The following is a 23,753-nucleotide window of genomic DNA, read 5'->3' as shown; positions in this document are numbered from 1 at the left end:
AATGTACACGCCACACTCGGAACCGAACAACCCCTGATGAAGTTTTATCTTGATGAAACGCATTAGGTTCTTTGCTACTGTGAAAGTATTCCATCTAGTCTTACAAGTGTTGAGCATATCGTAACAGAGGATCTGTCATAAGTGAAATTTTATCAACTTTTATGAACTAAAGACTTTTTATGAAAATAAACATTCTGAAGAATTTTGGGACTTTTTAATCTTGATGACTCTATAAGATTATATTGAATATGGATTCACACCATTGGGCGCCATTTCACCACTGTTGTTTTATGCAGATGTAGCCCTCTTCATCATTGCCGGGCGCCCACCAGATCCCCTTCTCTGGCGAGCGCCGGCAACAGCGACTGGGACGCGCGTGCATCTCACACGCGCGTCCCAGTCTGGCGACGGCGGTGCATCGGGTCCCTGCCCGTCCCCGCTTCAGGAAGATGGGCAGGGTTAGGGGGGGTTTGGGGTGGCGAGGGGGACCGGCGGCGATGGCAAGGGAAGCAGAAGGGACCCACGGCAAGCTCCGTTGCCACGGGGCACGCGAGCATCTCATGTGCACGCGGGCCCCTGGCGAGAGCCAGTCGCTGGCGGGGGGCTGGCGATAGAATCGCCAGCCCCTGCAATGATAGAGAGGGCTACATCTGTATATTCTATATAGATAGTAATGATTCTACAGTGCACCTGCACCCCCTCCCCCCTTTCATTGGGACCCACCAGATGAGGTCACCTGGACATTGCTTGATGTCCAATATTTTTGGCCTAAAAGGTATGCTTAGCACCTCAATTTTATTCTATCATAGATTGCAGAGTTCTTTATAATTAGTCTGATTAGCGGTGCTTTGTACTATAGCATGATAGCATCTCTCACTATATTTGTAATTATGGTGTGTAGTCCAATTAGGATGTAATTAGGAGTTGCAGTCCACGCTTCCCCCCTCCTCCACACAAAGACAAAGTTTTCACGATGTTGGCTGCCGCTGGGCGAGATCAGAGAGGCTAAGCACTGTCTGATGACTCCTCAGATCTCTTAGCCAGTGATCCAAGGAGTCTGCAGTAAAATACAGTTCAAATTATAACAGACTCCTAAGATTACTGACTCATAGATCCAAGGATCATCAGGTACAGTAGCAGCTCCAACCCCATCCCAGTGCTCAGTCAACCGATTTCTATGGTCTCCTATGCCCAGGGTCAGTCCTGCATATGCATTCAGCATGCGGTTGAAGGCAGCTAGTGACCCCTCTAGGACTGGAATCATTCTGATAGATGTAGGTTCACCACCACACATCCGGGTTTACTCCGGACAGTCCAGAAATTAAGACCAGAGTCTGGAGGCGTGAAGTTCCCGAACTATGCAATTTAAAGCTGGTAGCTGCCTCTTTCCGGACATTGGGCGAGATTCACCAATAATTCACGGTGCACATCGCCGGCATTCGCATAGTTACTTATCGCATATGCAGTAATGCACTGGGTCCCCCCCTCCCTGCCGGAACTCTTACACAGCTGTAAGGGCACCGGTTCCTCCTCCCTGCACTCAGAAGTGGTGCAGGCAGGAGGAAATCACTGGTCCGGGCAGCACAGCAGGAGGCTTCCCGGACATATGTGAGGGGGGTGTGGCGCAGATCGGCGGGGGGTGCGCGGGGCGGCGGGGGACGCGAAGGGAAGCCCATAGGCTTCCATGGGGTTACGCCAAATAGGAAAAAAAAACAGGGTTTTTACGGCATTTTTACCTTCTTGAATCTGGCCCATTGTATAGTCCGGGAACCTCAGGCCCTCCGGACTCAGTATTAATTATCTGACTGTCCAAAGTAATCCCTGAAGGGTGGTAACCCAATAAAGATGTCCCCCGTACCAGCCCCTCCCTGCTCTGATTTTTATTTTGTCCTGGGTGGCTAATGTTAATATCCATCACAGTCATTTTTAATATTGTACTGTTATATTTGTTTCTTGGGAGGATCATAGAGAGAAGGGGAAGGCACATGAATAGACTAATGGAGAACTAAAAGTCGTTTGTTACAAAAGTAGCTCATGTCACACAGAAAGACCGACGAGAGCTTGATATAACTAATGTAGGGAGAGACCTGACAGGAGTATATTAGGACAAATGATGGCATTTGTGAGCAGTTAGGATGGACTTTATGAACTAATAGGAAGAGTGACAAAGGTTTAATAGGACAAATGATGAGGTTTGTAAGCAGTTAGCAAGTGACAATTACTAAGCAGACAAATAATGGAGCCTGTGAGCAGATGCGAGTAAGACTGACACAGGACTGGCCGGAAAGACAAAGGTTTTGCAGGAGAAAGGACAAAGTGAGAATTCTAGACGAGATAGAATGTAACTATGTGATTGCTAAAGATTCTAATGTGCTTCGCTGGGTAAAATGCTTGAGGATTGTAACCCAGTAATCATTCCAGGAGATCCAAAGTGTCCGAAATGGTTCTTTTGTTCTCAGTTGTAATTTGTCCTGATTGCTGCACTATGTGGCCTCGTACACAGAGGTGTTATTGCTAAGATCGTACTGGGCACCTTATAGCCTACTTACATGGCTGACACTCAGCCTCCAATAAAATGTAAGCAAATCGAGCTGTGTACGACCCACACAGTCTCTGCAGCAGTTTCGGCATTGCATACAGCATAAAGCGGAGTTAAATGGGGACACTAATTAAGTACATAGTACACTATGCTGCAGGAAATCATTAAGATGTGTCACAAGGTTTTCTCGGAGACGTAGACCGTAGCTTGATGCATCCATTCACTGTCACTGATCAGTAATGGGAGACATGAGAATTACACTTCCACACATAGCGTTCACAATGGAGATCTCCATTTGTAGTGTAGGTGCAGCTAGGCTTAGGTAACATGCAAAACGGTCCACACAAACTCCCCCCACCCCTGGCACATATGATGTCATGACATCACTGAACAAGCTCCAGGCACAGGAAGATGGATGTCACACGCACATCCTAAGGCATACCTTCCAACAGCCTCGCTATTTTGAGATTGTCCCACAGTCCCTCCCACAGGTAATGTCCTGCGGGTGGGGGGTGGTAGTTGGGGGGGAGGTGAAGTTCATTGCTGCTTTGCTCTGCTGAAGAGCTGATCGCTGCACACAGCATCTCTTCAGTGCAGGGAGGAAGCGAGGGCAGGGAGGGAGCCAGGAGCTGTCCAGCTGCTAGTGGAGCACTGGGCACTACTGGGGACATGATATTACCTGGCACTACTGGGGACATCTGTAACTGGCACTACTGGGGACATCTGTAACTGGCACTACTGGGGACATGATATGTAACTGGCACTAATGGGGACATGATATGTAACTGGCACTACTGGGAACATGATATGTAACTGGCACTACTGGGGACATCTGTAACTGGCACTACTGGGAACATGATATGTAACTGGCACTAATGGGAACATGATATGTAACTGGCACTACTGGGGACATATGTAACTGGCACTACTGGGAACATAATATGTAACTGGCACTACTGGGGACATCTGTAACTGGCACTACTGGGTACATCTGTAACTGGCACTTCTTGGAACATGATATGTAACTGGCACTACTGGGGACATCTGTTACTGGCACTACTGGGAACATGATATGTAACTGGCACTACTGGGGACATCTGAAACTGGCACTACTGGGAACATGATATGTAACTGGCACTACTGGGGACATCTGTTACTGGCACTACTGGGAACATGATATGTAACTGGCACTACTGGGGACATCTGTAACTTGCACTACTGGGGACATTGGTAACTGACACTACTGGGGACATGACATGTAACTGGCACTACTGGGGACATGATTTGTAACTGGCACTACTGGGTACATCTGTAATTGGCACTACTGGGGACATATTTAACTGGCACTAGGTGAAGTTCATTGCTGCTTTGCTCTGCTGAAGAGCTGATCGCTGCACACAGCATCTCTTCAGTGCAGGGAGGAAGCGAGGGCAGGGAGGGAGCCAGGAGCTGTCCAGCTGCTAGTGGAGCACTGGGCACTACTGGGGACATGATATTACCTGGCACTACTGGGGACATCTGTAACTGGCACTACTGGGGACATCTGTAACTGGCACTACTGGGGACATGATATGTAACTGGCACTAATGGGGACATGATATGTAACTGGCACTACTGGGAACATGATATGTAACTGGCACTACTGGGGACATCTGTAACTGGCACTACTGGGAACATGATATGTAACTGGCACTAATGGGAACATGATATGTAACTGGCACTACTGGGGACATATGTAACTGGCACTACTGGGAACATAATATGTAACTGGCACTACTGGGGACATCTGTAACTGGCACTACTGGGTACATCTGTAACTGGCACTTCTTGGAACATGATATGTAACTGGCACTACTGGGGACATCTGTTACTGGCACTACTGGGAACATGATATGTAACTGGCACTACTGGGGACATCTGAAACTGGCACTACTGGGAACATGATATGTAACTGGCACTACTGGGGACATCTGTTACTGGCACTACTGGGAACATGATATGTAACTGGCACTACTGGGGACATCTGTAACTTGCACTACTGGGGACATTGGTAACTGACACTACTGGGGACATGACATGTAACTGGCACTACTGGGGACATGATTTGTAACTGGCACTACTGGGTACATCTGTAATTGGCACTACTGGGGACATATTTAACTGGCACTACTGGGGACATGATATGTAACTGGCACTACAGGGGACATGATATGTAACTGGCACTACTGGGGACATCTGTAACTGGCACTACTGGGGAAATGATATGTTTCATTCTACAAATACAAGTATAAGTGGAGTCTATAAGGCATGAAAATGAAAACAACATATATTGTAGCAGATCTCATATCATGTAAATTCAATAAAGAAGTCCCCAAGGTGAATCACTCCAAGAAAAGGTGTTCTTGTACATGTCCTTCCACCATTGAAGTAAGTAGTGCTTGGTACGACACCGTTTACTTACTTCAATGGTGGAAGGACATCTATAAGAACACCTTTTCTTGGAGTGATTCACCTTGGGGACTTCTTTATTGAATTTACATATATGAGATCTGATACAACATATGTTGTTTTCATTTCCATGACCTTCTATATAAATACATCTATTGGGAACAATTGAGACATCCAGAACCGTCTGAATCATTGCACCCATTAACAAAAGGGAAGTCACGTATGCATGTATTATATATTTAAAAAAAATCATTCATAAGCACCTTATAGACTCCACTTATACTTGTATTTGTAGACTGTAATTTCTGGGGGAAGGTGATCCTCCAATAAGTGTTTGAGCCAATCAGGGCAGCTGCGCAAGGAGGTGTATTCCATTACATAAACTTTGTTTCATGTTTTGAAAACTTGTTTTGTGTACAAATAAAATCTATTTGTGTGTATTTCATGTGTTTGTACAACATAAATGCAAGATACCTCATTGAAATATAAAAATATTCTGAGTTACGGCATTATCCAAAATGCTTCTGGTCTCGAGCATTTTAGATAAAGGATACTCAACGTGTATTATTATTTTTAAATAATGCCACGACATATTTCATTCACCCCTTTTAACAGCAATAGAAATCCTGTCATCACCTTAATTTAGTAATTAATTATCTAGGAGCAGCTGCCTTGGAGATACTGGTGAGAGGGATTTAAAAAAAAAAAAAAAAGTAAATGAATAAATAAACAAAAATGACACTTCTTTAATATTGTGCAAATAGGAGAAAATAATTTATTTAAATAATAACGCATTTATCATTTATTGGGATTTATTTAGTAAGCCTTGGAGAGAGAGAGCAATTGAAGAGAGTTAAAACACCAGTCAATCAGCTCCTAAATGACACGTCTAAGGGGTGTGTTTAAAATAATTACAGTTAGGAGATAATTGGCAAGGCTTCATAAATAGACCCTTATATCTCTCTTCAAGGTTTAAGGTGCATACACACTGTGTAATTTGATCTTCCAATATAGTCAAAATCTAGTATAGTCAACAACAGTATAGTCTAGTATAGTCAAAATCAGCCATAGTCAAAATCTCAAGAAAATACAGTCAAAATTGTATGGGTCCGAGATAAAGGGAAATTGCATAGTCGAAATCTCACAGTGTGTATGCATCTTTAAGGCCCCCATACACTTTGCAACTTCAACGAGGAGAGAAGTTGCATCCAATTCCCAGTGAGCCGACCCGGGACCTTCCCAGGTGGCAGGATCACATTCGATGTGGTCCTTCTGCATGTGATGTATCGCTGGGAGGGGGTCCAACTCAGAGGGCAGACGTACAGCACCGGTTCAAATGGGATGTCATACACATGCGATTTGCACCAATTTCACCTCTTTTCTCGTCCTGATCTGCCAGAATCTGGTGAAATCAGGCCCAAATCAAATCGCATAGTGTATGGGGGTTTTTAGTACTGTAAATCTGCCATAAATCTGATATTCTGATATAATCTGATATCCTGAGATCCCTATTTGTTAGGTTTTCCCATGCTTTATATGAGGAAGTTATGCAAGAGGAAACTGGTGAATCTCTTTAACAATGGCTGTACTGCAGGTTATGTTAAGTTACGTTATCTTTGGTGGTCACCCTTCGGTCGATAGTGAGAAATCGACTATACTGACTGTTGTAAAGTTTTTCTACATTTGCTAATTAGCTATTAATACGACACACTTACAACTTTATCCGTTATAATATAGACAAACTCATGGAAAAGTTAAAGTACCAATGTTATTTCATACAGTCAAGGAACCAGTACGTTATTCGTAGAGTTCTAGAAATGAGCATCTAAGCTGCTGTAAACAAAACATATGCACAGACATCACACTGCGAATTCAATCTCATAAGATTGGGTTGAAAAAATCTTAACAACACACAATATATATTATATATATAGAGAGAGGGGGGGTGGAGAGAGTCACAATTTTTTTCTGAACTGTACTTAATAGAATTCAGTGTGATGTGTTCTTATTTTAACACTAGGTAGGTTTTAACACTGCAGTCATAAAAAAGCTCTATAAATCACAATGGGAGTAGTTCTAGCATGGATGTGAGTGCCAATATAAGAAGTGAATTAGCTCATACCTTTGTGAATTTTCAGTCTTATTTCATACCACCGGATTTCTGTGTATTTCTTTCTTTTAAGGCAACACTGCCCTCTGTTGGTTTTGGCACTAACTGTCAGCTTCACATTCTAATCCAGAGAAATATATTCTTCTCCAGCTCAGCCCTGCAATGGCTTCCAACCAGAAGCTGGCAGGGTATGCTGTGACTTGTAGTTCTGCAAAAGCTGGAGGGCCGGCGTTTGGATTAAGCTAGTCACAGGACATTTTTGTAGTGTAACGCACTGTTGCGGATGTGGCGTTTTCATTTTCTGCTTTTTTATAAAAAAAAAAAAAGAAATTCCATCCCAGAACATCTGTCTTGCTTTTATTTTTCGATGTCATTTATACTGCGCAATGTTCCAAATACCTTGCCTGATATATCGACTTCAATGCCGTGTCATATTAATTATAGCTCGGGCCAATTCAGAACATTGACTATAGTAAATAAAAATCGCACACGGAGATATTACATTATATATGAATTGATTTTGTGACAGGCCCATCATTTCCCCAAGCGCTCTCATGTTTAATCTGTGGACCGATGTCCGTTTGTCATTACTGCAGCTATTCTTAAACTTTTACAGAACTGGAGAAAGAATAGTAATAATCAACATTATAGAGATCTCTTTACAGGAGCATGTGTTCGTAATGTAGACGTGGTGTAATACAATGGCTTTTGTTTTGTACATAGCAAAAGAAAAAAATGCCAAGAACAATCTTTGGACAGGTCGTGCTGGCAAAAATCATTTAGCACCTCTTATACCCCTATGAACTAGAAAGATCTTTGCAGCAAAGCAATAGAAAAAAAATACAAGACAACCCAACAAGCTGATTAAAGTAATGGAATATAACATCAATGGACACCCGGACCACGAGTACATCCTACAGTATGTGGTATCTACAGAACTCTCATCCAATCACACAATTCATCTGCAATTCCAGAGGAACCAGACATGGCTCTTATGTGGGGTACACACCAGGACGATATGGCCCAAAACGAGCCAATTTAGATACAATCTCAACCGATTGTATGTAAATCCGCCATGTTTTGGCCCATTTCGCTGCCCTTTTGATGCGATCCCGATCCGATGCGTTGCCCCACGGGTCGTTAAGTATGTTCTGAGATCCTACCTGTTGCAGGTAGGATCTCAGAAACAAACATTGAAGTGGGTGCGGGTCGTGATCGGATCGCGAATACATCAGGGGCATTTTCTGTGCCGGTCGGCGGCTCCGTCAGCTCGTGAGCAGGTCGTACGTTCCTGTGAAGACCCGCTCACGCGCAGGATCGTCCCGGTGTGTACCCAGCATTACATTACCTATGCATCTATTTAATCTCCAATGATTGATCTCCATTAAAGACCAGATATAAATGGGCAAACACATGTTTTTGAATATTTTTGTACATGTTTTACCAACATTTGATTGATTTACTATGAACATGGACTGGGATTAGGAATAGTAACCTACCGTAAATGTTGTGAGCCAAGTAAGCTCAAGAGAGTATATGTTTTTACTGATAGTGGTCACATATTACCAAACATACCAGATTTGACCCAGAAAAACTGAAAATACTTGGGTTGACCTTTTTGTGTAGACCCTTGTTACATTGACCCATGGACCCTGTTGACCTATTATACCTAAATATTGTGGCATATGCTCAATTATCTTAGTGATATCACTGTAAGAAAGGGTGGAGTAGTACTGAGTAAGAGAAAAATACATTGTTTCCCCCATCATGTTGAGTGACATCAGTAACCAGATTTAAATACTACTGTACATTGTAATAGAATTCAGAGATCTTGGGTGAAATGTAATGAATGAGAGATTCAGAAAGTGAGAGATTTGGTAAGAAATCTCCAGGTTTTTTTAAAGCGGCAATCATTTACACTGCAAAATCAAACTGGTTTTATGCTGTAAATGATTGCCGCTTTAAAAAAAAAACTGGAGATTTCTTACCAAATCTCTCACTTCTTGGTTACAACATATATTTTCGCAAATATAGGAATAAGCCCCCAAGCTACCGTAAAGGCTTCTCTGTGTATTGGGGATCCCTATTGCTATATTTAGGTGACCCTAAAAAAAATCAACATAACCCAAAAAGCCCAGAGCAGCACACCAGTGAAAAATCTAAAGTGTTAATGAATAAATATAAGTGTATACAGCTCTGCCCTCAATTCACATTATTCCACAAAGTGCATAGTAGGCAATTCTGAGAGCCTTAATGAACTAGGTGCAGTACAGTAAGGCCTTGAGGTGGATGCCCTAAGCCCCTGGCCCTGTAGCAATGATAGCACCTGCTCCTACTATGGGTACACCCCTGGTCCTTTACATACTAAACTAAATGAATCATGTTGATAATGCTGACAATACACATAGCAACAGAAGCCCTGTCCTATCATCTATTATCATCTTTTACCTTGTATAATCTCATATCATTGTATTATTCCACACATACCTGTTTGCTTTTACTGAGCCATAATTTACTTCCATTTATTACGGTATAGATTTTGGTTTTGTATCCTCTTAGCTCAAGGTATCCACTTTTCTCACCAACACCCAACACCAGACTCTGCTTTGCCTGTGTCGCCACTACACGTTCCAAGGTGCTTATCCAGTCATCTCTATGTCCTAAGAGATAACATTAATAAACAAAGTCAGACCTTAATAATATGAACACTATTTTGATATTATTAGCATTGTAATAAAATCACAAATCCACCAAATGTTCTGGTGAAACCGAGGCACCTTTTCCAGAAGCTCTTATGCTGTGAGGGCTATTTCACACGCTCTGGCTCCTGACGGACAGCGAAATCCCGCACCGCCAGGGAGCCGTGCCGCACACTGTAGTTTACAATGGAGGGGATGGCCACAGCCCGGCAGCCGTCCCTTCCACTGGTGGGATCCGGCTGCAACCGGGTGGCCGGTCCGTGGCCGTCCCGTGTGAATAGACACAAATTGTGTCCATTATTAACTACAGTGTGCGGCGCGGCTTTTCACCGTGCGGGATTTCGCCGTCCGACAGGAGCCGGAGCATGTAAAATAGCCCTGAGGATGATGAGCTATTCAGTTCTATATCTACATATATATGCGTGGAATGTTATATTTGTTACTATCTGTCTAATTCGATTTCTGATAGCCTGGTCTTTTACCCAGTGATTAGTTATGCCCTGGTATTATAGGGGGCATTGCCAACATCCATATTGAAAGTATTGAAAGACCAAGGACCTCTGATGAATCTGAAAGGTTCCTATTCATCAAGGTACTGTATATATTGTATATAATGTGATAGAGGGAAAGAGAGAGATAACAAAAGTATATCCAGGGAGTCTTTCAATCAGCTAAAGGGTTTACCCCTAGGTGTGGGGATTCAGGCTACAGATTCCGCTTAAACTATAGAATAGATATGTTCTTTCATGTACACCAGGGGTGGGGAACCTCAGGGCCGGTCTGAGTGGCCCTCCCACCCGCGTGTTCACGAGTCAGCTTGTTCACGCATCAGTGAACAAGCTTCGTAGCGAAACACGTGTCTGACGCGCAGGACACACCCCCCCAGGATACCCTCCACACAACTTCACCACGGACACGCCGTTCCGGCGTCTGAATGTCTCCCGCACAGGAAGGTAAAGCAGGCTGAGCCTGCCAGCAACCCGTTAGAACGCCGGCATCACCCGCAATTCTGCTTTCCCTGCTAGCACCCCTGTAGCACTGCGGTGCACTAACCCAGCATAGCTGTGTAAGGGCCGCCAACTTTCTGGCAAATCCTGCACCCATAGTTATTGATTATATGCCGCTGAAAGCGCAACCTCATTCAGTATTTCTAGGATAGTAGCAGGCAAGACTCTGGGCGGTATTCAATGTGAATACCTGCGAGGTGCAGCGAATCCTTTTTTGGATTCGCTGCACATTCGCCACGTTCCGGAGCCGGTGGGCTCCGGTATTCAACGAGTCAGGGGCAGCGAGCCCCTGACTGGCGAATATGAGCTCCTGCGGCGATTGCCGCAGGGAGCCTCAGGACGGTGCCAGGCAGAGAGATGGTAGTCTCTCTGCCTAGCCCAGACCTTTGTGGGGGGTTAGGTGTGCTCCCCGGGTGCCAGGCAGCACAGGCTGCCCCCCCCGGGGGTGCCAGCAGGCAAGCGTATATTCACTACACACGATCAAAATGATCGTGCAGTGAATATATGAATATGTAATGAGCGGCTCCGCTCTGGCGCCACCTGCTGGATGCTGTGTAAAAAAAAAATAAAAAAAAATAATAATATTATTTTTAAAATTAAATATATATTCATGTGCTTACAGCACATGAATAAAAATAGCATGCCCCTCCTCAGAATAAAATTCCTGATTTTTTGACACCAAATGTAAAAAACAAAACACTTTATTTTAAAAGTTCACATTCCACTTCACCATAAAAAGATAGCGATTGCTACTCGGTGAATCATGGTGAAAAAAACCTAGAAATGTATTCGCCATGTGGTCATTGAATAGGGTGATTCACCGTTTTTGACAGAAATTCGCCAAACAGCACAAATTCGCCATAAAAACCTGGCGAATCAGGCTCATTGAATACCGCCCTCTATCTCTCAAACCCAGCACTTGTGTATTACGGAGCCGACCGTTACCTAACTTGCGAGTAGATGGTAACTGGTGCTGGTTCTCCTGACTTGCGGTATTACCCGCTATTCTGTCTTCCCTACTAGTACCACCAGAACAATCCTGTATACAAGCCTAATATAGCTGTGTTAGCTCCAATTTTGGCAATTTCTGCACATAATATTGTATGTTGTATGTTGCTGGCAGTGCAACTGAACCCAGCACTGTTGTATCACAGCGCCGACCTTTATCCAGCCTGGGAATAATCTGTGCTGGTTTTTCTGTTTTTGAATGTGCACAAGCTGTGTACGATAACCCAAATACCACAGGACAGCTACATGCTGAGAGAGTCCTGCAATTATATCTTGTGTTATGCTAACAGTGTCCGTGAATATCTATATTTTCATGGCACCAGCAGATAATACCAGATTCTCAAGCTATTGTCACAATGTATAGCAGACTGTAAATTGTGCCATTGTTACTGTGGATTATATACCGAGGTATCACCACTGCCATACACTGTATGAAATTTGATTATCTTCTATTTTCATAATATCACTTGGTGAAACAGAACCTCCCCTTTATTATAACGCAAGCTCAGAGAATTTGAGATACCGAACGACCAATGAACAAACCTGGCTCACTGCCAAAATCTGCCACACTTATATCCTAATATTGCCTTAAATTGAGTAATATAGCAACGGTGCTTATGTTGGTCACTACCATATTCTAACCATTGTCCAACGCCAGTGCCAATCCTATTCAACCCCAAAAGAAGTTGGCCCTCCCACCCACCTGGTGGCTTTGCCGGGAGTCAAGTACAGGGGAATTCTCACGAGAGGTCGGTAGTTCTCGTGAGATTCCTCTTAATCAACAGTAGCCGGAGACTGTCAGTCCTATTCAGCGGCAGTCACCAGAGCGTAGGACGGCTGCAGCAAGACAATTTGTAAGACACATTTTTACATATGGCCCCCAAAGGATTTTTTCCCCATACAAATGGCCCTTGGCACAAAAAGGTTCCCAACCCCTGATGTACGCGGACACAATTTTGCCCTTTTTGCATGGACATGAGCTACAGGTTAAGTACAAGTTCAGGGATTCATGTTCAGTGCAATGCCTAATAATTGAATTGCTCTGGGGTAGTAAAACTTGGTGTTAAATTAAATACTACCCACAGTGTGTATTGCTCTACAACATTCGGTCCCGGTTATATTATCATTAATAATACAATGTACAAAGATACTCAGTCATGCATCAGCTCAGCAAATTGCATTTCTATATAGAAGAGGGAGCTCATGTAATACCCTGCGAGCTGCGCGCTCTGCGTAAATGTCAGTATTCAATATGTCCATATGAGTATGTCCATATTTTTAAAACGGCGGTCATTTAATTTAACATGCGTTCCACTGAGGGGGTGCAGCACGAGCAAAGTCCTGAACTCTAAGGTGTGAAGCAGTAAACAGGTTGGAAGAGAGACCATAGTCGTTGGACCAATGGTCGACAGATGCTATATTTTTTACTTTAAGTTTAATCCAACCTACACCTTACTTTCTTTCTAATTCAAAACCCTAACTCTGCCCCTGGTGTCTAACCTAACCGTGCCCTTCCCCTGCCTAGTCCTCCCAAAGTCCCTAATCCTAACCATCATCTTTGGCAACCTAATGTGCTGAACCCTAAACCACAAAAATTATGAAAAACCAGGTGTCAACATTTTTGTATCAACCATTTGCATGTCAACCTTTTGACCCTGTTAACATTTTGACCCTATCAACACAAGTCCATGATAATCATTCAACTGTTGACCTTTTAACCCTGTTGACCTACTGACTGTCTATCAATGTACTGTCTATATTTCAAAATGACAAAACTCAGTTTATTGGGGCAGGTTTATTAAGCTTGGTGAAGTGATAAAATGTCTAGTTTTTTATCACCGGCCAATCAGCTCCTTCCTGTCATTTTTCAAACCAAGCCTGTAACTTCACAGGTAGGAGCTGATTGGCCAGTGATAAAAAAACAGACACTTTATCACTTCACCAAGCTTAATAAATCTGCCCCTGTGTTACACAAATGATAACTAGAAGCTGATTGGTTACTGGGACAATTCTCCACTTTATCTCTCTCAAAGTTTGAAAATCTCCCCTCTAATTTGGAAACTTCTTTACTGCCACAATAGCATTCACCTGTGTCATGAAATAACAAACCATTAATACATTCTAAACAGAATCGGCTCCATACCTTCCTTCTCTGCTCGGAAAACAAAAGTCCTCTGCGACGTCACAACTTCAAACCTGTTCTCGCCAAGTTTTTTAGTTTTTGTTATTGCATACAGTAGAATCTTCCCTTTGGCAAAAACATCCTGCAATTAACACAAATCATGTAAATAGAAAAATTAGGATTTTTAAATATGGGTTCGATTATCATCAACAGGAAGAAGAGAGAAGATGTTTCCTCTCTGTACAAGGCTCAGAACGATGCCAGCACTACTTGCCAGTGCTTGTTCACTCTATGTGGAATATGAACTAAGCCTTGGAGACTGATAAAGTGGAGCAAGAAAAAGTACCAGTCAATCAGCTCCTAATCTTGTACCATGACAGTTAGGAGCGGATTGGTGGATGCTTTACCTTTCTCAACTGTATCACTCTTTAAGCAACTGTCACTGACTGTTGTCACACTGGCTTAGCTCAGAAGTGGTCAGATTACAGCAGTATGTGATAGCACTTTTGTAAGGAGGCTCCGGTCAAAGCTCTACTGCCCAGAGCCGGTAGCCCCACCCACTATCCGGTTTAGGCGGAGAGGCCTGCACGTAAAGCCGTGCTCCAGCATTGGAAAGGAGTAACTGCTCTCAAGGACAGAGGAGCTGGGTGGTGCTGTCACAAAGATTCGTACAACTCATAATAATGGCATTAGGATTCCATTTCCAGTGGGTGGACAAACTGTACATCTCCGAATTAGGCCCTTTATTTTTATCACACTTGTCCCCATTATTGGGGTTTCCTAAAGCAAAGCAAATTAAATAAATGTAAGATTTTCCAGTGTTTGTCTCTTTCTGATCACCTGTCTATGGCCCTTATTCTGGTTCACTTGTTACATAAAATTCCTTCTCAAATGGACAAAATCATGTGCAGTGCAGGTGGGGCAGATCAAACTTGTGCAGAGAGAATTAGATTTGGGTGGGATTTTACTTCAAAGTGATATAATAAAACAGTCAGTATTTTCCCTGGGCAGAAACAAAATAATTCACCCAAATCTAAATCTCTCTGCACATGATACATCTGCCCCCCCCCCCCCCCCCCCCCTGCAATGCACATGGTTTTGTCCATTTGAGAAGAAATTTGCCTTTGCGAGGGAACCAGAATAAGGGCCTATGTTCGGAGGCTTGGCTCATGGAGACTGCCGAGAAGAAAACTGCTTTTGTGAAGCTTTTATGTTTTAAAAATAAACCCTTCTTCAGTTGTGCATTTCAATCTAATAGCATTAGAGTCATTCAATCTCCACCCATTGATTTATAACCAATCTGCCTATATTCTGCACTTGCTTTATCCCTTTCTGATGCCTTTATCTGCCAACGACCATTTTTCATTCATGGCTACTACAGTAGATGTCCAATCCATCCTTTACACAACGTATGGCACTCACTTTATCTAATTTGCAATCTTGATTCTTTTCGAACCTTGGATGTATCCTGCACTAAATGAAATGACCAAACGTTCCGTCCAATCAATGCAAGTAATCAGGCAACAGCTCAATTTTAAATTTTTGCAAGATCCTTTTAAGTTGAAAGCCATAACTTTTAGGATCTTGAATTAAGTGTAATTTATAGCAAAGATCGACATTCAATGCAAACAAATGTCAAGAAGCTATTTTCCAAAGGTGTGGTTTTTTTAACATTACTAAAAACAATTCCTTATCATTGAGTAAATGAAAACTAGACTATGAAAAGGGTGGAGTTGCCCATAGCGACCGCATATGTTCTGAAATATATCAGTGCATGAGCAATATACAGACCAATAATGAATGGGGATAAAGTAGAATATGTATGCGCTATATAAAAAGTTGTTAATACATAAATAAAATAAAGGCAATATAATAATTTGTGTGCCCATCGCAGATAATAAGTCACATACCCACAGATGGTATATGAAACAGGTTCTCAAAGTCGGTCCTCAGGACCCCACACAGTTCATGTTTTGCAGGTTTTTCTCACAGAATTACATGTGAAATAATTGGCTCCACCTGTGGATCTTTTAAAATGTGTCAGTCAGTAATAAGTACACCTGTCGGGTGACCTGGAAAATGTGACCTGTGTGGGGTCCGAGTTTGAGAACCACTGATATATGAGATTATACAGTGTCACCCATGTTATATCACCCGCCAATACTCCATACATTTATCAGGCTGTTTTGCTGACAGAAGGCAACCATTATTACGGTAATGAACACCTGCTCAATCAGCAGGCGGTAATGCCATAGCAGGTGCACATGCGTCACAGGCTCCCCTAGCAAAAACATGCCCTGCCCCAAACTAGTCAGCCCAGGCCGAGGAGTCACCTAGATGTGGCAACCTAATAAAGCTGTATCCTCCTGATTAACTCTTAGACTGCATCGAAGACTGATTTTTCATATGCTTGTTATATATATATGTCATGTTATCCATTTTAACCCAGTGTGTCAATGAAACAATGGGGGGAATTCTGGTTGATTAGCGAGGCTGCAAATTCACAGCCTTGCAAGTCCACCGCACCTTGCTTTGCGAATGTTGGCCTGGCCGACATCCACTCGCAGCTTGTGAATGGATGTTTTACATAAGAATCCATTTGCAGCCTGAGGGGAACACCCACATCATTCGATGGTCACCGACCATCGAATGCTGTGGAAGGCACTGTGTGCTGTGGAAGGCACACGCACATCTATGGTGGCTCAGAGCAACCTTAGATGTACGTGGGCATTCTAAAGGAAGTGAGCCCATGGCGCCCATGTCACGGGGCGATATCCATGGGAACACCCAGCGATTTAATGGGAATGCACATGAAATGATGTGCGTTCCCGTTGGCAAGTCTCCCAGCCCGGCCCACCCACCGGCCGAAACGTTGGGTGCGTGCACCCGGCGAACAATTTTTTTGCCGTGGACGCAAGCACCTGGCGCATGCACATGTACAGAAATGCAAATGCATTGAGATTGCATGCGAGCGAACAGACGAATAGTCCAATGTGACAAAACTAAGGGCCTTATTCTATTTCACTCTTAGAGGCAATTCCTTCTCAAATGGACAATACCACGTGCACTGCAGGTGGGGCAGATGTTACTTGTGCATAGAGAGTTAGATTTGGGTGGTATTTTCTTCAAAGTGAGATCTATATTGCAGTGTAAAAATAAAGCAGTCACTATTTTCCCTACACAGAAACAAAATAACTCACTCAAATCTAATTCTATCTGCACCTGTTACATCTGCCCCACCTGCAGTGCACATGGTTTTGTCATCTGAGAAGGAATTTGCCTCTAAGAGTGAACTAGAATAAGGCCCTAAGTAACAATTTTTTCCTTTTTTAAATAATGGACATAAAATGACTTCCTGTATACCATGATGTCAACTAGAGGTTACTCACAGAAGAAAAAAATGGATTAAAGAAAAGTACAATACTCACAATTAGTGTTAAGGAGCCCATACACGCTGTGTACGGCTCCGTTCTGTACTATGCGATGCGCGCTCCTGTGCATCACATAGTACGGTACAAAAAGTATGTGCTGCACATACTTTTTGTACTAGGTACACATCGTATCGGATCGTAGTGCATGCACACTGCATGCACTAGGGATGCGATCCGACACGATGTGTGCTGTTTAAGTCCCAAACGGATCCGGTAAACGGACCGTGTATGGGCTGCTTAATAGACTATGAACAATTAACCCAAGTCACTTACAGGATATAAAAATATTATAGGTCACAAATATCTATGTTACATACTTGGATTATGGCTTTAAGCGATATATGTAAATGTTTTTTTAACAAGCAACAAGTTACACATAAGATATATGTAATTTAAAAAGATTAGAACAGTATTATAGTTAACGTCTTACCCTGTCACTCTGGTAGTAAGAAAAATGATGCCCATCAATTTTAACCCACCTCTTCTGAAACATACAACTACTGAAGAACAAAATAGATAGTGTTAACCACATTCATCAAATATAAAGTACATAGTTACATAGTAGGTAAGGCTGGAAAAAGACTTGCGTCCATCTAGTTCAACCTGGTATAGATATCCATTGCTGATTTGGTAGGTTCTGATATTTTACAGACAGATTATATTTCTTATTTGTACCCATGGATGTTTTTATCCAGTAAATGTTTGTCCAACTTTGCCTTGAACGCATTTAATGAGCCAGCCGTTACCACCTCTCTGGGAAGAGAGTTCCAGAGTTTGACTGTTCTGACCGTAAAGAAATTCTTTCTACTAGCTGAATGAAATCTTTTTTCTTCTAATCTATACTCATGCCCTTGTGTCCTAGATTCCTTTCTAGTAGAAAAGAGGGTGTGTGACAGTTCCTTATATTGGCCCTTGATATACTTGTACATGTTGAGCATGTCCCCCCTTAAACGTCTCTTTTCCAATGTAAATAGTCCCAAATTGCTTAATCTCTCCCCGTAGCTTAAATTCTCCATTCCCTTAATAAGCTTTGTTGCTCTAGTGTGGGGCCCAGAACTGCACTCCGTACTCGAGGTGAGGTCTCACCAATGCTTTATACAGTGGCATAATTACCCTTGAGTCCCTAGTTTCCATTCCCCTCTTAATACATGCCAGAATTTTGTTGGCCTTTTTTGTAGCTACATTACAATGGGCACTACATCCCAGTTTGCTGTCTATTTGGACTCCTAGATCCTTTTCAAGTATGGAATTACCCAGTTTCTCTCCTCTAAGGTTGTAACTTGCACACTGGTTGTGTCTCCTATGGTGCATAACCTTACATTTATCTACACTGAACCTTATTTTCCATTTTTTTGCCCACTCATCTAGAATTGCAAGATCATTTTGAAGCATGGTGACATCTTCTAAAGATTTGATGACTTTGCTAAGTTTTGTATCGTCCGCAAAGATGGATACATTGCTGAGTAACCCTATCCCAATATCGTTAATAAAAATGTTAAACAGAATGGGCCCCAAAACCGAACCCTGGGGCACTCCACTTAGTACCGGTATCGTATCTGATACGGCACCATTCACAACCACTCTTTGTTTTCTATTACATAGCCAATTCCCTACCCATCTGCAGATATTTTCACCCAATCCTAGGTTCTCCATTTTATTAATCAATCTCTTGTGTGGGACAGTATCAAATGCTTTAGCGAAATCTAGGAAAATCACATCTACAGCATTTCCATTATCAAGGTTTTTGCTAACCCCTTCATAGAACCCTAGTAGATTAGTTTGGCATGAACAATTTTTCACAAACCCATGTTGGTTAGTACTGAGTAGACGGTGATGGTCTAAATATTCCTGGATACCATACCTTAAAAATCCTTCAAATAGTTTACCCACAATTGATGTTAAACTAACGGGTCTGTAATTAGCGGGATCTTCCTTTTTTGAATATTGGCACTACCTCTGCTATTCTCCAATCTTTTGGTACTATACCTGGCGATAGTACAATAATAAATTTATCATCATTGTTTTTCAATTGTTCCAGAATTCCATTAAAAATATTTGGTTTACAGTATGTCTATGTGTACAGTTACAGTATGAATCTACTATCATATGTTTTGGTGCTGAAACTGTTAAATGCTAGATTTGTGTGTTGTTTATTTGTTGTTGATTTGCCTCTTTTTTCCTTGGAGGTTGCAATAGATGAAAGATTCCAGGAGATGTGCTATATGTGTGATTAATATCACATATAACGAAAATTAATTAACAGAATTGATGGTATTCACATGTAAAGAGGTGTTCCGGATATTTTTAATGCTCGAGTTTTGTAATGTGTGTTATATACAGTAGTCAGTCTATCAAGAATTGTCAGCGACATTCTCAAACAGAAAACCTTGAAATCCTATTAATGGATATAAAGCTTACTGTATGGACGTTCTTGACTTTTGTATGGTAGATAGTTGTTGTGTCTGGTCTTATGCACATTAATTAGAAAAACACTATTATGCTGCTTTACAGGATCTGGAAATACTGCATTGTTTGATTCAGCTTGAACAACTAATACAGTATGATTGGGATCACTGACCTCTATGGTCATTGAAAAAGCACACAATGCACCCACTGATAATAGCACAGATCCAAAGAGTGAACCTCACCTGTGTGGGGAAAGTTTGTCTAACCAGCCATCTTTATTCAGCATAGTAGACGATCCATAAAAGCATGCGTATGGTGTGATTGAGTACTCTTCCGTGGACAATGGATCCATTTCTTGAGCCGATATTTCTTCTTCATGGAGACTGATCTTATCTTTCTGTATTTTGGGATCTGGGAGTGATTGTCTTGTCTTGTCCACAGTGGGCATTACTCCCGGCCTAAGTGTGTATTCTTCCACCGTCGAATACACTGACTCCTCTTGTCCTTGCATTGGGGGTGTTTTACATGGAGAATTATGTTCTGAGCTATTAAAATCAGAAACAAATTAGTAATCCATTCACTACACTTTTTCATGAATCTTAAGCTGTGTACACACAGGGGAGATATATTGCTCAGCCATATATGGCTGAGCAATACAGTATATGGCTGATTAATATATAGCTCAGTTTCTCCTGTACATCAGCGACCAGAGATGGTCGCTGATGAAAAAGAAACTGCCGGGGGGAGCCCGGCAGTGGTAATCAGCTGGTCGCAGGAGCATGTTCCTGCGACCAGCGATCACCACAGGGGCAAAAACGGGAGCGCGCACCCGGCGATATATCGCCGGTGCACACTCCCATTGCGGGCAAAATCGCCCCCGTGTGTACGCACCTTTAGTATATTCTTAGTTTGCATTTAACTTGAGTGCCAACATCTGTGACATATGTGCAAAAGATATACTAAAAATGCCACCGTCGCTCACATTTATTATGTAAATTCAAATAAAAAATGTTGTGTATAAAAAAGATATTTCCTATATAAAGGTAAACATTGCAGGTCATTATGATGAATAAAAATGTTTCCTTGGCAATTTTCACACCTGTTTTAACAAATTCACTCTGTACTCGAAAAGTTCAAGTTCAAAGAGGCCAGCTCCCTGGTGGCTCACTTTATGCCAGAAGCAGGTATCTCATTTGTGTCACGCCACTGCCTCCTGCTGCTTATCAACAGCTTCTGCTTCTTTCTCTTTAACATGAACAGAAGCTCTATGTGGGGGCCCGAGAAACACTAATGTATTCAATGCTTTAGGTGCCCTAAAAGTGCCCATACACTAGAAGATTCACATGCGATTTGGTCACTTTTTATGCCATGGCAAGTATAAATCACATGAAAAGCGCCCAAATTGCATCAGGTACGGTGCGCATCGCATGGACAGGGCCGCTGACAGGGGGGTGCTGTGGTACAGCTGCCCCGGGCCACAGCCTCTGGATGTTCCCGGGCACACAGCGACAGCGGCACGGTGCCACACTCCCGCAACCACACACCGCCCCCCCCCCCACCCACACCCCCACACGCACAATACACAGTGTAACCTGCAGAGCACCGAGCCGGCGCTCTGCACAATGCACTGTGCTGTGTGCACTCCCGAGGAGATGCGCCACCAAGGAGATGCTCCGCCGCAGATAGGTGAGTAATGATACTCGGGGGGGCAGGGGTGGCCGTAATGGTACTGAGGGGGGCACGATTCCTAGTGGTGTCCCTGCACATGGAAGTCTGCGAGTCACACCGGCAGGCTTGCTTGGGATCACATGCACATGCAAAAGAACCGCATACAATATATCGCATGTGATCCTGCCACCCGGGCGGCTCAAGGGAGGATCGCGTGCATCTTCTCCGAGGGAAGAAATTACACATGTGTATGGCCAGCTTAAGCAACTACCTAGGTATGCCGTATGTTAGCCTTGGCCCATTTAGATCACTAAGGAATCTAGCCACAAGACCTAGTGCCCAGTGCAGGCGATTCTATAAGTTTCACATTCTTTTATTTACTCTCACTGGGTAAATTCTGTGCAAATTTAGGCAGTTACTGTATTCAGGCCACTTCTTTCTATACCAGACCTGGACATGTCCTGTCATTACTGATGTCATTCTCCCCATGTAAAATGAAAGTTATGTCTATAGTACAGTCAGTGGCAGGGCTGCAGCCCCCCCAGGTAAAATCCGCCACTGTAGTGAAGCCAGATGCGGTCTGTGAGACTGCACTGGCTCCACTGTGCCTGGCAGTGACTTCCTATTGGAAGTCCGACCTGCTAGTCACAAAGGCAGTCCCATTGGGAGGTGTTCCCTCCCTCTGGGATGTCTTTCTGCGGGCTGCATTACAAAATCGTCGATTGCGCATGCGCAGTACCTAATATCGGTACTGCACATGCGCTGGTCCCGGTGCCTGTCATTTGTATTGTACAGGTGCCAGGACCAAGATTCCTTCTATGGGCTGTTGCCGAAGCAGCCAATAGAAGCTGGCCACATGCGCAGTACAGATGTTTGTACTGTGCATGCGCCAGTCCCGGCATCTGTCATCAAAGCACAGGCACCGGGGACCAGGAGAAGAACTGCAGCGGCGGTGGCTGCAGTGGCCGCAGCTGCTGCAGCAGCAATAGGGGGAGGGGTGCCTGCATCATGATTCCCCCGCAGCGGCTGCAGTCAGTGGCAGCCCCCTCCCCCAAGAAGGTACAGGCCACCACTTAGTACAGTCCCCACAATATTTATATAGTGCTCACAAATTGTAACCAGTGCACCTTAGTGAACAGTGAGCTCTGCGAACTAAAGGTCCACAGACACTGGCCGATTTTGCCGAGCATGTATGGTGAGAGATAATGGGGAAAAGCGCTGGGATGAAAGATGCTCAGTGCATACAAACTGAGCATTTTTCGACCTGTTTTGGGATTTTTCCAGGGGTGAATAAGGCAGGACGCTATGTTAAGCGGTGCACTCCACCGCTCATCTGCAGGTAATACCAGCAGATGAGCAGCCGGGCCAGCGATGATGCGGGAGCGTGCATCAGCGCTCACCGCTCATTGCTGCCGCGTACACACTGTGCGTCTTTCAAGATGAGTTTGAAGAAACTTAGGGAGCTCGAGGTGTGCTCCCACCACCAGTGCTGTGCCTAAACACGTGCATAGGGGGCCGTGCGATCGTTGGACCCTCTCCCAAAGGAGAAGGGCCCCGTTTTTCCCCTAACCCCTCTCAACCATAAGGCCGAGAAGGGGAAAATAGGGAACGGTGGGTCTCTTCGCCGAAGTTTAGAGAGACCCTCTTTCCTCAACCCTCGGAAGGGTCAGGACGGTGGGTCCTCCGCACCCGAAGGTTTGGAGAGACCCGCATTAGACTTCCCTCCGCCTTGCGGCTCGGGGTCGTCCTCGAGGGGACCGAAGCTCTCCCCAAAAGGCGAGAGCTTCGGCACATTGAGGAATGGTAGGCCCATAAGGGTCAACCACACAACCCAAAAAAAGTGACACACTACAGAAAAACAGAAATCGTGAAAAGTGACGAACGTGAAGAAGGAAGAGAAATAAATAATAAAGAGGACCCCAGCCAGAAGGCCGGGGTGGGGGTGTGAAAAATTGTCCTACCCCATCCAAAAGGATGAGGTAAGGACGTGCAGCCTATCCTAGAGGGGAAGTGCGCAGTGCAAGTGCTTACTTGTGCAAGGTGATTTTTGGGATCACCCGTGCAGGTTCGGCACCTCGAGTTTCCCTGGGGGCACAGTGCAGCCTCGGACTCCAGGCAGCCGACCGATCAGCGTCCGACCAAGTGTTTCTCTGCTCCCATCGTAGGGCACTTTCCAGCCCCTGGCATGGGAATGGGTATTCCACTGGGCTTTTCGAAAGACTCCCTTAAGTGTTGCGGCCCCCTCGGAAGAGCAATCTACTCAGTCTCAGTGTTTCTCCGATCCCAAGGTTAAGGTACTAAGCTGGGCCTTTCGC

General features: G+C 43.8%; 1 protein-coding gene across 1 annotated transcript in view; it reads right to left on the bottom strand.

Annotated features, from left to right (window-relative positions):
* The window catches only part of ARAP2 (ArfGAP with RhoGAP domain, ankyrin repeat and PH domain 2), a 259,491-nt gene that overhangs the window by 223,723 nt on the left and 12,015 nt on the right, over positions 1–23,753 (bottom strand). Inside the window, exons 5-8 of the mRNA XM_083149954.1 lie at positions 20,013–20,315; positions 17,795–17,864; positions 13,955–14,075; positions 9,585–9,757 (exon numbers count right to left, since the gene is read on the bottom strand). Coding sequence (XP_083006080.1) covers positions 9,585–9,757; positions 13,955–14,075; positions 17,795–17,864; positions 20,013–20,315 — 667 coding nt within the window. The remainder of the gene's footprint in view (positions 1–9,584; positions 9,758–13,954; positions 14,076–17,794; positions 17,865–20,012; positions 20,316–23,753) is intronic.

This window comes from Crinia signifera, chromosome 1 (genome assembly GCF_055691185.1).
Source record: "Crinia signifera chromosome 1, ASM5569118v1, whole genome shotgun sequence".
NCBI lineage: Eukaryota > Metazoa > Chordata > Amphibia > Anura > Myobatrachidae > Crinia > Crinia signifera.
The sequence above is the reverse complement of the archived record's forward strand: the minus strand, read 5'-3'. Positions and strand labels throughout refer to the sequence as shown.